The sequence below is a fragment of the Piliocolobus tephrosceles genome, unplaced genomic scaffold (assembly GCF_002776525.5).
Source record: "Piliocolobus tephrosceles isolate RC106 unplaced genomic scaffold, ASM277652v3 unscaffolded_108, whole genome shotgun sequence".
NCBI lineage: Eukaryota > Metazoa > Chordata > Mammalia > Primates > Cercopithecidae > Piliocolobus > Piliocolobus tephrosceles.
Window position 1 is genome coordinate 1,459,050 of NW_022291865.1, and position 17,685 is coordinate 1,476,734.

The following is a 17,685-nucleotide window of genomic DNA, read 5'->3' on the forward strand; positions in this document are numbered from 1 at the left end:
TTCCAAACATTGACACTTGTCATTGTAATTTATCAAATAATCACATTAATATCACCACTGATCTCATGAGGACTTTGTCAAGCTCAGAGTGGCAGATATGACTTTTCCACAGTTCTAATTTTTCATTTGAAAGCTCAACTTTGTCACAGACAACAAAAACTGACAGTTGTTTTCCTTGAAGCAAAAGTCTTGTTCATATTTGAGAAAATGCCTGCCAAATACTCAAGTCCGAATAATCACAGTGATAGTTGTCAGTTGTTCTTTTAAGTAAAAAGGGTGTTCTGTGATAAAAAAAAAAAAGTGACTGGTTGAGCTAGCAACTCAATGCAGAAGTGCTTCTTCTCAAGTCAGTTATCATACTTTTGTACATGGCAGAAAAACTTTGCGCACTTCCTATTTCATCATACAGAATATTTAAAAGGCTCATGGGTTGAGATTTAATAAAATTAATAATATTTACTTCATCAAGGGTATTCTTGAGGGAAAGCCTTTTCCCCCCTCCCTCCCTTTTTTTACCTGCAAGTGCATGGTGGTAAAGGAACTACTACTTCCCTTTGGTGAATAGTCCAGTTTGATGCCACTGCCTTGATTTTGTGCTAAGAGGCCAGTAGTTTCAGCTACCAAGTTTTGGACTCATCAGTGCAAATACCAACATGTTTTTTTTTTTTTTTAAATAAAAGGCAAATAACTCTTTTTTGTTTGTTTGTTTTGTTTGTTTGTTTGTTTTTCTTGAACCACAGTCTAGCTCTGTCACCCAGGCTACAGTGCCATGGCCCGATCTTGGCTCACTGCAACCTCCACCTCCTGGGCTCAAGCCATCCTCCCACCTCATCCTCCCAACTAGCTGGGACTACAGGCCCATGCCACCACACCCAGCTAATTACTTTTTGTATTACTATAAAAATAGTTTTCCCTCACAGACTTCCTGAGTCTCAAGAACTCTCATTGCATCTGTGGACATTTTTAATGGCTGCAGAGTATTATATTATATGGGAGAACAGTTTATTTAGCCAGCGTCCTTTATTGTTGGGCATCTGAGTTCTTTTTTTTTTTTTTTTTTTTGAGATAGAGTCTCGCTCAGTCGCCCAGGCTGGAGTGCAGTGGTGCGATCTCGGCTCACTGCAAGCTCCACCTCCCGGGTTCACGCCATTCTCCTGCCTCAGCCTCCCGAGTAGCTGGGGCTACAGGCGCCCGCCAACAAGCCTGGCTAATTTTTTTGAATTTTTTTTTAGTAGAGACGGGGTTTCACTGTGTTAGCCAGGATAGTCTCGATCTCCTGACCTCGTGATCCGCCCGCCTCGGCCTCCCAAAGTGCTAGGATTACAGTCGTGAGCCACCGCGTCTGGCCCTGAGTTGTTCTTAACTTTTATAGGTTACCAATAATTGTGTAATTAAGACTTGGCTTACACCCTGAATTATTTTTCCAGTATAAAGTCTTAAGAATGGAATTGCTAGCCAGGAACGGTGGCTCATGCCTGTAATCCCAGCACTTTGGGAGGCCTAGGCACGTGGATCACGAGGTCAGCAGTTCGAGATCAGCCTGGTCAACATGGGGAAACCGCGTCTCTACTAAAAATACAAAAATTAGCCAGGCGTGGTGGCGCATGCCTGCAATCCCAGCTACTCGGGAGCAATTCCAAAAAAATGGAATTGCTGGCCAAATAGTATGCTTTTTTTTTTTTTTTTTTTTTTGTTGAGACAGAGTTTCGCTCTGTCACCCAGGCTGGAGTGCAGTGGCGCGATCTCAGCTCACTGCAAGCTCCGCCTCCCGAGTTCCAGCAATTCTCTGCCTCAGGCTCCCGAGTAGGTGGGATTACAGGCTCCCACTACCACGCCCAGCTAATTTTTTGTATTTTTAGTAGAGACAGGTTTTCACCATCTTGGCCAGGCTAATCTTGAACTCCTGACCTCGCTATCCACCCGCCTTGGCCTCCCAAGGTGCTGGGATTACAGGCATGAGCCCCGGTGCCTGGTCCAAATAGTATACATTTTTTTAAAAAGGCTTCAGAATGGCTGGGCGCAGTGGCTCAAACCTGTAATCCCAGCACTTTGGGAGGCCAAAAGGGGCAGATCACGAGGTCAGGAGATTGAGACCAACCTGGCTAACACGGTGAAACCCCGTCTCCACTAAAAAATACGAAAAACTAGCCGGGCGAGGTGGCTGGCGCCTGTAGTCCCAGCTACTCGGGAGGCTGAGGCAGGAGAATGGCATAAACCCGGGAGGCGGAGCTTGCAGTGAGCTGAGATCCGGCCACTGCACTCCAGCCTGGGCCACAGAGCGAGACTCCGTCTCAAAAAAAAAAAAAAAAAAAAGGCTTCAGAATATTGCCACACCATCTTCCAAGAGGTTTACCAATTTACACTTGCATTTTACGTAATAATATGGTTATCCTTCCAGCTTCTTACCAACACTATCTTCCAAAAAAAAAAAACTTGCCAAATTTACAGGCAATAAATCATAATTTTTTCTTATTTTTCATTTATTTGCTTACTAGTTAGGTCTTTTTCACAAATTAATAGAAATTGGTAAGTTGCACATTTATGTCTTTCATCCATTTTTCTTTTGGAATAGTCATCTTTAGGATTTATTTTTGTTTTTGAGATGGGGTCTCACTCTGTTGCTGAGGCTGGCAGTGGCCTGATCTTGGCTCACTGTAACTTCTGCCTTCTGGGCGCCGGTTATCCTCCCATCTAGCCTCTTGAGTAGCTGGGACTAGAGGCACATGCCACCAAGCCCAGCTAACTTTTGTATTTTTTGCAGAGACAGGGTTTTGCCATGTTGCCCAGGCTGGTCTGGAACTCCTGGGCTCAAGTGATTCACCCTCCTGGGCCTCCCAAAGTGCTGGGATTCTGAGCATGTGCCATGGTGCCTGGCCACTTTGGGATTTTATCCTTTGATCTGCCATGTCAACTGTAGACATTTCTTCCCAGTTTTTGTTTACCCTTTAAATTTTATGTCATTTATTTTTATGTTTTTAATTTTAATAAAATTACATATTAGTCTTTTTACATTTATATTTTTTTGCCTTTAGCAACATGCTTAAAAAAGACTTCTCCACCCCAATATTAAAAAAATGTTTACTTTTGGCAGGGCTCAGTGGCTCATGCCTGTAATTCTAGCACTTTGGGAGGCAAAGGTGGGTGGATCACTTGAGTCCAAGAGTTTGAGATCAGCTTGGGCAACATGGAGAAACCCTGTCTCTACAAAAAATACAAAAATTAGCCACACATGGTGGTGCATGCCTCTGGTCTCAGCTGCTTGGGAGGCTGAGGTGGGAGGATCGCTTGAGTCCTAGAGGTAGAGGCTGAAGTGAGGCAAGAGCATGCGACTGTACTTCAGCCTGAGTAACAAAGCAAGACCCTGTCTCCAAAAAAAAATAATAATTTTTACTTATTTACTCTTTTTAGCAGTTAACTCTTTCATGTATTAAGAATTATTTTGAGGGCTGGGCATGGTGGCTCACGCCTGTAATCCCAGCACTTTGGGAGGCCGAGGCAGGCGGATCATGAGGTCAAGAGATCAAGACCATCCTGGCTATCATGGTGAAACCCCATCTCTACTAAAAAATACAAATATTAGCCGGGCGTGGTGGCATGCATCTGTAATCCAGGTACTCAGGAAGCTGAGGCAGGAGAATCACTTGAACCCAGGAGGCGGAGGTTGCGGTGAGCCAGGATCTCACCACTGCACTCCAGCCTGGGCAAGAGAGCGACACTCCATCTCAAAAAAAAAAAAACAAAAATTATTTTGAGATATGATTTGAGGTAAGGATCTGACCATCTTTTCCCAAATAGTTACTTATTATTTATTTATTTTTATTTATTTATTTTTAGATGGAGTCTCACACTGTCACCCAGGCAAATGCAGTGGTGCGATCTCGGCTCACTGCAACCTCTGCCTCCCGGGTTCAAGCGATTCTCCTACCTCAGCCTCCTGAGTAACTGGGATTACAGGCATGCACCACCATGCCTGGCTAATTTTTGTATTTTTAGTAGCGACAGGGTTTCACCATGTTGGTTAGCTTGGTTTTGAACTCCTGACCTCCAGTGATCTGCTGGCCTTGACCTCCCAAAGTGCTGGGATTACTTACAGGCATGAGCCACCAGGCTCGGCCTCTTTAAAATTTTTTATTGTGGTAAAATATACATAAAATTTATCATTTTAACCACTTTTAAGTATACCATTCAGTAGCATTAGATATATTCATATTGTTATGCAACCATTACCACTACATACCCTCAAAACTTTTTCATCTTTCCAAAATGAAACTCCATACCCATGAAACTCTATTCTCTTCTCCTCTCAGACCCTGGCAACCACCATTCTACTTTCTGTGTCTATGAATTTGACTACTCTAGGTATGTATTATAAGTCAAATCATACAGCATTTGTCTTTTTGTGACTGGCTTCTTTTACATAGCCTAATATCTGTAAGGTTCATCCATGTTGTGGCATGTGTCACCTTTTCCTTCCCTTTAAAGGCTGAATAATGTTTCATTGCATGTATATGCCATGTTTTGTTTATCCATTCATCTGTTGATGGACACTTGGGTTCCTGCCACCATTTGACTATACTGAATAATACTTCAATGAACACAGGTATACAAACATCTCTTCAAGTCCCTGCTTTCACTTCTTTTGGATATATACCCAGAAGTGGAATTGCTGCATCATATGGGAATTCCATGTCTATTTTTTTTTTTTAGGAACTGCTACATAATCATCTGTTTTTGCACCACTTAATAAACAGTCTGGCTGGGCATGGTGGCTCATGCCTATAATCCCAGCACTTTGGGAGGCCAAGGCAGGCAGATCACCTGAGGTCAGGAGTTTGAGACCAGCCTGACCAACATGGAGAGACCCCATCTCTACTAAAAATACAAAATTAGCCGGGCATGCTGGTGCATGCCTGTAATCCCAGCTACTTGGGAGGCTGAAGCAGGGGAATTGCTTGAATCCAGGAGGCAGAGGTTGTGGTGAGCTGAGATCACACCACTGTACTCCAGCCTGGGCAACAATAGCAAAACTCATCTGCATAAACAAACAAATAAATAAATAAACAGTCCATAATTTCCTTCTAACTTGAAATTCTGTATCTTTCATGTGTAAAATACTTGAACTTGGTATAAAGTAATAAAGTGAAATGGTTAAGAACAGGGCCTTGCGAGTCATTTGAACTGGATTTTATTTATTATTATTTTTTGGTAGAGGTGGGGGTCTTGCTATGTTGCCCATCTCAAACTCCTGGGCTCAAGCAATCCTCCCGCCTTGGCCTCCCAAAGTGCTAACATTACAGGGGTGAGCCATTGTGCTGGCTGAATGTCTGCTCTGTCACTTGGAAGCTGCATGTCCCTAACCAAATTCTATAACTTCTCTAAACTTCAGTTTTCTCCATTTCTCATAACAGTAAAATGGAAGTAGTAACATCTACCTACAGGATTGTTATCAATATATAGCTAGTGCTATTAATATACTAGTGCTTTGATTACATTAAGATGTTAATAAGTGGCTGTTATTTTTCTTTTCTTTTCTTTTTTTTTGAGATGGAGTTTTGCTCTTGTAGCCCAGGCTGGAGAGCTGGAGAGCAGTGGCACGATCTTGGCTTACTGCAAACTCCACCTCCCAGGTTCAAGCAATTTTCCTGCCTCAGCATCCTGAGTAGCTGGGATTACAGACACCCGCCACCACACCCAGCTAATTTTTGTATTTTTAGTAGACATGGGGTTTCACTGTGTTGTCCAGGCTGGTCTCGAACTCCTGACCTCAGGTGATCCACTCACCTTGGCCTCTCAAAGTGCTGAGATTACAGGCGTGAGCCACCGCCCCCGACCTATTTCTGAACTTTCTAGTCTATTTCATTTATCTAGGAATGAAAGAAGAAAAAGAGAAGAGAGTCGGGTAGCACAAGAGAACTCCAGGAGTAAAGGCATAGAGACAGGAAGGAACAAGGTAACTTTTTGGGCAATTTTTATCAAAATGTGGGACAATATCTATTGTGGGTTATAATATCACTTTAATAACTACAACCAGTATTTTGGCTTAAATGCATAAACATATTGCAGTTGAATAGAAAATATGACATATCGCAAGCATTGTTTCAGAAAACTTTAGTTTCAGCATATATATACATATTCTATATATACCCATATAATTTTGTATAGGTACTGTGATAAGATGTAAAATGTATTTATTGTGGTTGTTGGGCAAAAAGGCTGGAAAAACAGTATTTTAGCACCCAGGCAGTAGTTCATTTGAGCAGAAACATTGTTTAGGCAGGAAAGTTCTACTAATCAAGGTGGACCACAGCATTTGGAAAGCCTCCTCTGCTTTTCACATTGTTTGGAGCTTTATTTTCTTCTTTGTTAAAAATATACACTTTAAAATTATTTGTTTTGTAAACAATGTAAAATACTGATGAAGGTAAAGTAGCTCTTGACCACCTTCTTCCTCCAATCCGAATCCTGGCCCTCAGAGTTACTACTTTGCCCTTTCCCCTTTCAGACTTACTCCTTCAGATTTAAATGCCTATGTGTGCAAATATATAGTTTGCGGCAACTTGGCTTTTTTCCCTCTCACTTATCTTGATCTTTTCACAGATTTATGTTGCTCAAGAGCTGCACAGTATTTCAAAATGCGGATGTACCATAGTCTATCTTGTCTTTCATCTATCAATGAATGACTAGGTTTCCAAATTATTTCCCCCCGTGCTCCCCAATAAAGCTGGATCCCCAGCTTTTTTGTACACATGTGCAAGTGCCCACGGGGTAAAACCTTAAAAATGGAAGACGTGTGAGTACTTTCTTTTTCATTTTATAGGCTCTGGAGAACTACTGCAGGGAGGCTGGGATACAAAACACCCTCAGGCCAACAAGCGGCCAGCTAGGACAGGTTCTTGCTTTAGCCCCTGACAAGTTTTCTTCCTTTCCTAATGGACGCTAACTTTGGCTTTTTTTTTTTTTTTTTTTTAAACCTCGTAGATGCAACAGTTCCCAGCACTAAATCCAGATATACAACCACTCAGCTACCAAGCGCTACGCCTGATAAATTACAGGGGAAAAAAAAATCTCCAGTCCTTTCACGTAGTGACGCTTGCTTCCGGGAAGCGGGCCGGAAGCCACTCCTCAATTCTGCGTCAAACCCGACTTCAGGGGCCGTCGTAAAAGTGTCGTCCCTGTGTCTCCGACCGGCCACAGGTTTCCGCTTGCCTCTGGCCGGGGGTCGGCAACTGCAGGAGTCAGTTTCCCTCAAGATGGCGGACGAGGAAGCTGGAGGTGCGGAGAGGATGGAAATCAGCGCGGAGTTACCCCAGACCCCTCAGCGTCTGGCATGTGTAAGTCCCTGTAGGCAAGTCTCTTTTGTCCTCCCCCCAGTGCCTCCCTACTGCTCTTAGGAGGATGTGGGGTTCACCCCCTATGGCAGCTCTGGGGAGGGGGAGTTATCTGGATTGATCTGGAAGGAAGCCACTGAATAAAAAGTTAGTCGCAACCCACATTTCTGCCAGCCAAGTGTGCGGAATATAATGACTTTGTTATGTGTTATTCCTGATAATCTCAAACATGCATGTCTCTATTCTGAAGTAGAAGGAACCAGTGATGTTATTAGACGGTTTGATGTGAGGGCCGAGGCGGGGTTGGAGCAAGAGCCATTTTCGTATAGAAGCAGTACTAACCCTTTACTCTTGATGATGGGAACGCAGCACCTGGTATTGTATTGCATAGCCAGCTGGCCGGGACCTGATAATGGCAGAGAGTGCTGCCACTGTCATGTCTAGATGTGAGGTGTAGTAACTGGCCTTCGATATAGCATATTAAGAACCCCAGGCCTAACCCTCAGTGGAGAAGCCCATCATCTGTCGCTACTTTTTAAAGCTGAAGAAGGGACTCCCAAACATTTCAAGCCAGAGCAATACCATTAATTAATGTTGGAATCTATACGTTGCTCTTGCATTTTGAAAGAATAGGAAGGCAGAGATAGTGAACAAATTTGAGTCACTAGCTACAGGGAGAAAGCTGACGGTGGAAGATAAGAGTAGAGGGCAATGTTAGGGAATGTTCTGGATGCCCAGGGCATCTAGTGGGGAAATATATAGAAAATATTCAAGTATCTGTCACTGCATAATGTTTTATTAGTTTTGTCTTTCTAAATAGCAGCATTTAGAGATTTGGGATATACACCATTTTTTCTGAAGTTTCTTTGGTTTGTAGTTTAATAAAAGCTTTATTTTATTTTATTTTATTTTTTTGAGACGGAGTCTCACTCTGTCGTTCAGGCTGGAGTGCAGTGGCACAATCTCGGCTCGCTGCAGCCTCTGCCTCCCGGGTTCAGGAATTCTCCTGCCTCAGCCTCTTGAGTAGCTGGGATTACAGGCGCCTGCCACCATGCCTGGCTAATTTTTTTTTTTTTTTTTTGGGTATTTTCAGTAGAGACAGGGTTTCACCATATTGGCCAGGCTGATATCGAACACCTGACCTCAGGTGATCCACCTGCCCCGGCCTCCCAAAGTGCTGGGATTACAGATTAAAAGCATTCTTGAAGGTTTTTATTTGTTTTTTTAACCCTGCATACAATTGAACATTGTTTTATGCAAAAACAGGGAGCTACTTCAGGGACTGAAAAGACTGGCTAGGAGGTAGGAACCAGGTAGGGAGGGAGTTGGAAAAGGGTTTGGCTTCTGACTATGTCAGTGCTTGCCGTTTTCCTCCACCCCAAATAGCAGTTCAAATTCACTTCACTACTGGTAGTGAAGGAGAAAGCATCTTATTTGCGATGATAAGGAATGAGGAGGTAGGACAAATATAAAAGCAGCTGAAACATTTTAATGGTAGTTTGTGAGTTTTGCTTGTTAGAAGGAGTGGGGAAACTGTGCTGTGGTCAGAAGAATTGTTAGAGTTTTGTATCTGAAGACTAATATCTATTTAAAGCTTTGATACATTAATTTTTTCCAGATGATACAGTAAAACCCCATCATTCTGGCCGCCACTAATTTGGAATTGGAGATAATGATACAGGAATTGAGCTAGAATTTATGTGACAACTCTTTACCTCAGGAAATAGTATTCGATTTTGTTGGGCAGGGCTTTAGGTTTTGCAAAGTAGTAGGTAGATTGTGTAATATAGCCTCAGGGAACTCACAATCTGGTGACACAGGTAATATAAGTGCCCAAATAATTTTAATTCAAGGTAGAGTAATGTTAGTAGATGAGGACCTGTGACTGTTAAGCTTTGTAACCCCTTTTATGGCTTGCATCTCTGTGTCTACTGAAGACCCTACAGATCATTCTACCTTTCTCTCTTTCTCTTTTTCTCTTTTTAAAGCTACTACTGTTTTCAATTTTATTCTAACCATGGTGTGACACTGGCTTCCCAGTTTACTACTTTGCTCTTAAGCAATACAAGCTCAGTTGTCCCCCCTACTCCTTATTGTTTATCTTTAGACAAAGATAAATAGTATGGGACATTCATAGAGGTTTAAGCAATCGTACAATTTCCATTAGAGTCTAATCCCTGGTTATAGTCTCTGATTTCGTTAAACTTTCTTCTTGGTCTGCAGATCCGTTTTCATTTATGTTGCTGTTAGTAAGCATGAAGGCTGTAGTATTCCTAACATTATCTCACATGCAATTCAAATAAAATAATATGTATGAATTAGTGGACATTGATAAACGCCATTGCTTAAGAATCACCAGGGGAACTGATACTGTAGGTCTGAGGTGAGGTCCAAGAATCTGCATTTTCACAAGCCTGCCGTGCTAATTCTGTAATAGTGGTGTATGGGCCACACTTTGAGTAATACTTAGCTAGGTATTTGGAAGTTATCAGTAAATTTACAGTTGAGGTTGTGGGAATGGATAACATCTTTTTTTTTGAGATAGGGTCTTGCTTTGTCACCCAAGCTGGAGTGCAGTGGCACAAACATAACTCACTGCAGCCTCAATCTCTCAGGCTCAGGTGATCCTCCCACCTGTCTCCTGAGTAACTGGGGATATAGGCATGTGCCACCATGCCCAGTTAATTTTTTGCATTTTTTTTTGTAGAGACACGGTTTAATTTAATTTAATTTTATTTTATTTATTTAAGACAGAGTCTTACTCCATCACCCAGGCTGGAGTACAGTGGTGCCATCTTGGCTCACTATAACCTCTACCTTCCAGGTTCAAGCAATTCTTGTGCCTCAACCTCCCAAGTAGCTGGAATTACAGGTGTGTGCCACCACGCCCAGCTGATTTTTGTATTTTTAGTAGAGACAGGGTTTTACCATATGGCCAGGCTGGTCTCGAACTCCTGACCTCAAGTGATCCATCCGCCTTGGCCTCCCAAAGTGGTGGGATTACAGGAGTGAGCCACTATGCCCAGCCTGGATAAAATCTTTGAGGAGGAAAATGTGTGTGTATATAGACACACACACACAGGAAAAGAGAGATTGAGACAGAGAGAAAGAGAACAGGAATGATTGAAACAGGGGTAGAAAATGGAAGAACGAGGAAAGAACATGGAAACAGAATAGGCAAGCAGGTAGGAGGTGAGAATAGTGTGATGGCATGGGGCATCGTTTTGAGGAGTGGGTGGTTTATTGGGTCCGTGATAATGAGGACTGAGAAAAATCGGGAATCAAGAGGGTTGTGAGGTAGTCTGCCAGAACTTCTGCCTTCCGTCTTCCTCAACTAGATTTTCTTCCTTAAGTCAATTTCAGAAGATACGTCTTGGCATGATACTCAGCTCATTTCTATTGCCTGTTTATAACCTCTACCTAGGGGATTTCCTCCAGTTCTGTGACTTTAAATACCGTCTGTATGTATTCAGTTCCCAAATTTACATCTCTGTGTCATCTCACTTCTGAGCTCCAGAATCATAAATCCAACTGCCTACTTGACATCTTCACTTGGATGTCTGGTGTTTCAAACAGTGGGAGCAATTAAGAAGTTGCTGCTGTAACCCAAGCCGTAGTTGATGGTAGCTTGCACTGGAAAGGTTATCCCTGGAGACAGAGTGAAGAGGATGAATGTGAGAGAGATTTTAGAAGTATAGAAGAAGCAAAAAGACTTGCTGATAGATTAGGCATGAGGCAAAAGGGAAGGAACGATGACATCTGCATCCTCAGTTTTTGGTTTAACCATTCATGGCAGTGGTTGTGTTGTTTCCAGTGGTATGATCTCGGCTCACTGCAACCTCCGTGTCCCAAGTTCAAGCAATTCTCCTGCCTCAGCCTCCTGAGTAGCTGGAATTACAGGCATGCACCACCATGCCTGGCCTTTTTTTTCTTTTTCTTTTTTTTTTTTTTTGAGCCAAGGTCTCTCTCTGTTGCCCAGGCTGGAGCGCAGTGGCGAGATCTCGGCTCGGTTCACTGAAACCTCCGCATCCCGGGTTCAATTGATTCTCCTGACTCAGCCTTTCAAGTAGCTGGGATTACAGGTGCCTGCCACCATACCTGGTTAATTTTTGTATTTTTAGTAGAGACAGGGGTTTCACCATGTTGGCCAGGCTGGTCTTGAACTCCTGACCTCAGGCAATCTGCCCACCTCAGCCTCCCAAATTGCTGGGATTATAGGCGTGAGCCACCGTGCCCAGCCAATTTTTTTGTATTTTTAGTAGAGGTGGGGTTTCACCTTATTGGCCAGACTGGTCTGGAACTCCTGACCTCAAGTGATCCACCCATCTCGACCTCCCCAGCTGCTGGGATTACAGGTGTGAGCCATCGTGCCTGGCCTTGGTTGTGTCATATATTGAGAGGAAAGACCAGATTTTAGGAGAGGAAAGGAGAAAGACAGATCAAGAGTTTGGTTTTCCCTGTCTCTGTAGACGACACCTCCATAATAGCTCTTGAACACAAATATGTCTCCACCCATGTAGTCCAAGTCACTATCTGTTGTCTTGACTACTGTAGTGACTTCTTAACTGGTCTCTTTGCTTCCACTGTTGCCCTCTTCCTGTCCATTCTGCACAGAACAACCAGAGTAATCTTTTAAAGATTAAATCAGATCATGTCAGTCTCCTATCTAAATCCTCAGTGGCTTTCTATTATACTTAGAATAAGGTCTAAATTCATTACAAGCCTTCAAGACTTTGCCTGATCCGGCCCCTACATCTCCACCTCATTTCCTATTATATTCTCCTCACTCATCCTGGCCTGTTAGTACAAGCTGAAACTGTATTTTGCTTTAGGGTCTGTGCCTTTGCTTGCTATTTGCTTTTCCTAGAGTGTTTTCCCTCTGTTTTTTTTCGTAATACATACCCTGTCTAAGAGATGGGTTCCTCTTATTCTCTGTCAAAGCAACCTGTTTTTTTCTCCCTTTGCAATTACAATCTGTAATTACTGTATTGTCTTTATTTACTTAGTGAAATATCTGTTTCTCCCTCCAGAGGGAGAGGTAAGTTCCATGAAGGGAAGGATCATGTATGACTTGTTCATTGATGCATCTTTTTTTTTTTTTTTTTTTGAGACGGAGTCTCGCTCTGTCGCCAGGCTGGAGTGCAGTGGTGTGATCTCGGCTCACTGCAACCTCTGCCTCCTGGGTTCAAGCGATTCTCCTGCCTCAGCCTCCCGAGTAGCTGGGACTATAGGTGCATGCCACCATGCCCAGCTAATTTTTGTATTTTTAGTAGACACGAGGTTTCACCATGTTGGCCAGGATGATCTCGATCTCTTGACCTCATGATCCGCCTGCCTAAGCCTCCCAAAATGCTGGGATTGATTACAGGTGTGAGCCACCGTGCCCAGCCACATTGGTGTATCTTGCTATGTGATTGATAGAGAAGACACTTTTTTTTCCTTTGAAACGAAGTTTCACTCTTGTTGCCCAGACTGGAGTGCAATGGCATGTTCTCGGCTCACTGCAACCTCTGTCTCCTAGGTTCAAACGATTCTTCTTCCTCAGCCTTCTGAGTAGCTGGGATTACAGGCACGCGTCACCATGCCCGGCTAATTTTTGTATTTTTAGTAGACACGAGATTTCTCTGTGTTGGTCAGGCTGGCCTCAAACTCCTGACCTCAGGTGATCCACCCGCCTCAGCCTCCCAAGGTACTGGGATTACAGGCGTGAGCCACCACGCCTGGCAGAAGACACTTTTTTTAAATGAATGAATAACTGAGGATCAACATTAATGATTTATTGTAGTAAGATTAGTAGTGATCAGTGGATGGAGGTTGTAGATGGAAAAAAGAGGGAATGAGTGGGCATGGTAGGGTAGTGGCTAACCTTGAAGTCCAGGCTGATCAGGGAGGTAATAAAAGCCAAAACAGGAAATCTGGAGGGAATTGGTGAGATTGAGGTATTAAAGGACATGAGATTGACATAATTGGGAGGACTGAACTTTATGGTCAGAAAGGGGAATTTTAGAATTTGAGTACATGGGGGCACATCAAGTTTTTGCAATGGTAGAGCCAGGTTAAAGGCACCTCTTGGCCTGGCGCAGTGGCTTACGCCTGTAATCCCAGCACTTTGGGAGGCCAAGGAGGGTAGATCACGAGTTCGAGAGATCGAGACCATCCTGGCTAACAAGGTGAAAGCCCTTCTCTACTAAAAATACAAAAAATTAGCTGGGTGCGATGGTGGGCGCCTGTAGTCCCAGCTACTTGGGAGACTGAGGCAGGAGAATCGCTTGAACCCGGGAGGCGCAGCTTGCAGTGAGCTATCACACCACTGCACTCCAGCCTGGGCAACAGAGCAAGACTCCATCTTAAAAAAAAAAAAAAAAAAGACACCTCTTATGTGTTCCTATAGCACCCTTTCCATATTCCTGTTTTATGTAGCGTGTCTCAGACTATACTCGACATTATCTGTTTACTATGTGTCCTTCCTTCTAGGCAGTGAAGTTCTTGAAGGCCTGAACTGTTTCTTGTTCACAGCTGTATCTCTAGTTTCTAGCACGTTGCTTCAAAATTTTTATTGAATGCATGAATGAATGAATGAATGAGGAGACACTGAGGTAGAGAGGAGGTAGAGGTGATGGGAGCTGAGAATGTTAAGAGATACTAACATTATTGAGATATAATTTACATACAATAAAATGTACCCATTTAAGGCATTTCTTGGATAAATTTTAACAAATGTGTATACTTGTGTGACTACCACTGAATCAGGATATAGAATATTTCTATTATTTCCCAAAGTTGTCTCCTGCTCAAATGGGAGGATTTTTTAAAAGTTTAATGTTGTTATGCTTTCGCAATAATCATTATGGAAATCAAGGAAAAATGTACCCCTAATCTCATATCTATAGGGGAACTTTTTTTTTTTTTTCTGGAGTCATCACCCAGGCTGGAGTGCAGTGGCGCAATCTTGGCTCACTGAAACCTCCGCCTCCTGGGTTCAAGCAGTTCTCTTGCCTCAGCCTCCCGAGTAGCTGGGATTACAGGTACGCACCACCTTGTCCAGCTAATTTTTGTATTTTTAGTAGAGACGAAATTTTGCCATGTTGGCTGGGCTGGTCTCAAACTTGTGACCTCAGGTGATGATCTGCCTGCCTCAGCCTCCCAAAGTGCTGGGATTACAGGTGTTAGCCACCGCGCCTGGCCTATAGGGGATCTTTAAAAGATAGCATAATCTCGTGACTTCAAAATAGAAGTGAGAAGTTCTGTGTGATTTTAATTGGAGATGATTTTCCTTAGAAATTTGAATCTATATTGTTTTAGGCCATAGTACAGTTTTGTGTAGTAAGGACATACTCTGAGTAGGAAAACTGATGAAAGCCTAGGTCTTTTTTTTTTTTTTTTGAGACAGGGTCTCGCTCTGTCACCCAAGCTGGAGTGCAGTGGCGCAATCTCAGCTCACTGCAGGCTCCGCCTTCTGGGTTCACGCCATTCTCCTGCTTCAACCTCCCGTGTAGCTGGGACTATAGGTGCCCGCCACCACACCCGGCTAATTTTTTGTATTTTTAGTAGAGGTGGGGTTTCATCTTGTTAGCCAGGATGGTCTGTGTCTCCTGACTCGTGATCCATCCCCCTCGGCCTCCCAAAGTGCTGGGATTACAGGCGTGAGCCACTGCGCCCAGCCAAACCTAGGTTTTTTGAGCCCCAACTGAAGTACTTTGTTACTAGATCTTAGCAAGACCTAATGGCTTTTATTTTTTCACCATCTCATAATTTCTATTTTGGGGACTTAGGGAAATTTGGATTTTTTAAATGCCAGATTCTATAGAATCAGATGTGAAATTGAGTTCTAAAACCCTAAGTCAAAATGAGTGATTCAGCCCCACTAACTGTAAGAGTCTAGGGAAGGAACAGTAACTTAGTGTAGATGTGCTAGTGCTGGATACTGACTTCTTACAATACCAAACACTATCCTGCAAATGAAAAGGTTTTTGTCCTCAGTACCGCACAAAGGTTGTGTCTGGATAGATACTTTTATAAGTCAGTGATACAGATGAACCAGTGAAATACAGGCATACCTTATTTTATTGAGCTTCCTTACTATGCTTTGTAGATAATGAGTTCTTTATAAATTAAAGTCTGTGGCAATCCTGTCTCAAGCACGCCTTACAGTGCCATTTTTTCACCATTGTGTGCTCACTTCCTGTCATTGTGTCACATTTTGGTAATTCTCACAATATTTCAAGCTTTTTCATTATTATATCTGTTATGATGATCTGTGATCAGTGACCTTTGATGTTACTATTGTAATTGTTTTGGGGTGCCATGAACCACATCCGTAAAAGACAGCAAACATAATAAAAAATGTGTTTGTTCTGACTGCTCCACTGACCAGCTACTTGCCCATCTCTCTCCATCTCCTTAGGCATCCCTGTACCCTAAGATGGGACAATATTAAAATTAAGCCAGTTAATAACCCTACAATGGCCTCTAAGTATTGTAGTGAAAAGGAAAGTTCAGTATTCTCACTTTAAATCAAAAGCTAGAAATGATGAAGCTTGGTGAGGAAAGCTGTTGAAAGCTGATATAGGCCAGAGTTATGCCTCTTGTGCCAAGCAGTTAGCCAAGTTGTGAATGCAAAGGAAAAGTTCTTGAAGGAAATTAAAAGTGCTACTCCAGTGAACAGACAAATGGTAAGAAAGCGAAACAGCCTTACTGATGATGTGGAAAAAGTTTTAGTGCTCTGGATAGAAGATTGAACCAGCCACAATATTCCCTTAAGGCAAAGCCTAATCGAAGAGCAAGGCCCTCACTCTCTTCAGTTCTCCGAAGGCTGAGAGAAGTGAGGAAGCTGCAGAAGAAAAGTTGGAAGCTGGCAGAGGTTGGTTCATGAGGTTTAAGGAAAGAAGCCATCTCCACAACATAAAAGTACAGTGTGAAGCTGTAAGTGCTGATTGATGGAGAAGCTGCAGCAAGTTATCCAGAAGATCTAGCTAAGATAATTGATGAAGGTGGCTACACTAAACAGATTTTCCATGTAAATGAAACAGCCTTCTGTTGGAAGACGATGCCGTGTAGAGCTTTCATAGCTAGAGAGAAGTCAGTGCCTGGCTTCAAAGGACAGGCTGACTCTCTTGATAGGGGCTAATGCAGCTGATAACTTTTAAGTTGAAGCCAATTTCCATTTACCATTCAGAAGATCCAAGAATCCTTAAGAATTATGCTACTCTAAGTATGTTGAATAAATGGAACTAGAAAGCCTGGATGACAGCACATCTGTTATAGCATGGTTTACTGAATATTTTAAGTCCACTGTAGAGAACTACTGCTGATAATATTTCAAAATATTACTACTCATGGACAATACATTTGGTCACCCAAAAGCTCTGATGGAGATATACAAGGAGATAAATGTTATTTTCATGTCTGCTAATACAACATCCATTCTGTAGCCTGTGGATCAAGGAGTAATTGCAACTTTCAACTCTTACTATTTAAGAAACACATTTAATAAAACTGTAACTTTCATAAATTATGATTCTTCTGATGGATATGGGCAAAGTCCGTTGAAAACCTTTTGGAAAGGATTCAGCATTCTAGATGCCATTATGAACATTCATGATTTGGGGAAGGAGGTCAAAATATCAACATGAACAGGAGTTTGGAAGAAGTTGATTCCAACCCTCATGGATGACTTTGAGGGGTTCAAGACTTCAGTAGAGGAAGTAATTGCAGATGTAGTAGAAATAACAAGAGAACTAGAATTAGAAGTGGAGATTGAAGTTATGACTGAATTGCTGCAAACCCATGATAAAAACGTAATGGCTGAGGAGTTGCTACTTCTGGATGAGCAGAGAAAGTGGTTTCTCAAGATAGAATCTACTTTTGGTGAAGATGCTGTGGACATTGTTTAAATGAGAATAAAGGATTTAGAATATTCCATAAACGTAGTTGATAAAGCAGCAGCAGAGTTGGCAAGAATTGACTCCAGTTTTGAAAGAAGTTCTACTGTTGGTAACATGCTGTTACATGCTACAGAGAAATATTTCGTGGAAAGGTCAATCGGTGTGGCAAACTTCATGGTTATCTTATTTTAAGAAATTGCCTGGCTGGGCATGGTGGCTCACGCCTGTACTCCCAGCACTTTGGGAGGCCGAGGCGGGCGGGTTGCCTAAGGTCAGGAGTTTGAGACCAGCCTGACCAACATGGTAAAACCCCATCTCTACCAAAAATACAAAAATGAGCCAGGCACCTGTAATCCCAGCTACTCAGGAGACTGAGGCAAGAGAATTGCTTCAACCTGGGAGGTGGAGATTGCAGTGAGCCCATAAACCCAGATCGCACCACTGCACTCCAACCTGGGGGATAGAGTGAGACC

At 42.7% G+C, this 17,685-nt stretch overlaps 1 protein-coding gene across 2 annotated transcripts in view; it reads left to right on the forward strand.

Moving 5' to 3' along the window:
* Positions 1-7,154: 7,154 nt before the first annotated feature.
* LOC111529161 (E3 ubiquitin-protein ligase UBR1) overlaps positions 7,155-17,685 on the forward strand; it is a 158,966-nt gene continuing 148,435 nt past the window's right edge. For both annotated transcript variants that reach the window (XM_023196014.2, XM_026447834.1), the window contains exon 1: positions 7,155-7,331. In XM_023196014.2, coding sequence (XP_023051782.2) covers positions 7,251-7,331 — 81 coding nt within the window. In that variant the 5' untranslated portion in view covers positions 7,155-7,250. The remainder of the gene's footprint in view (positions 7,332-17,685) is intronic.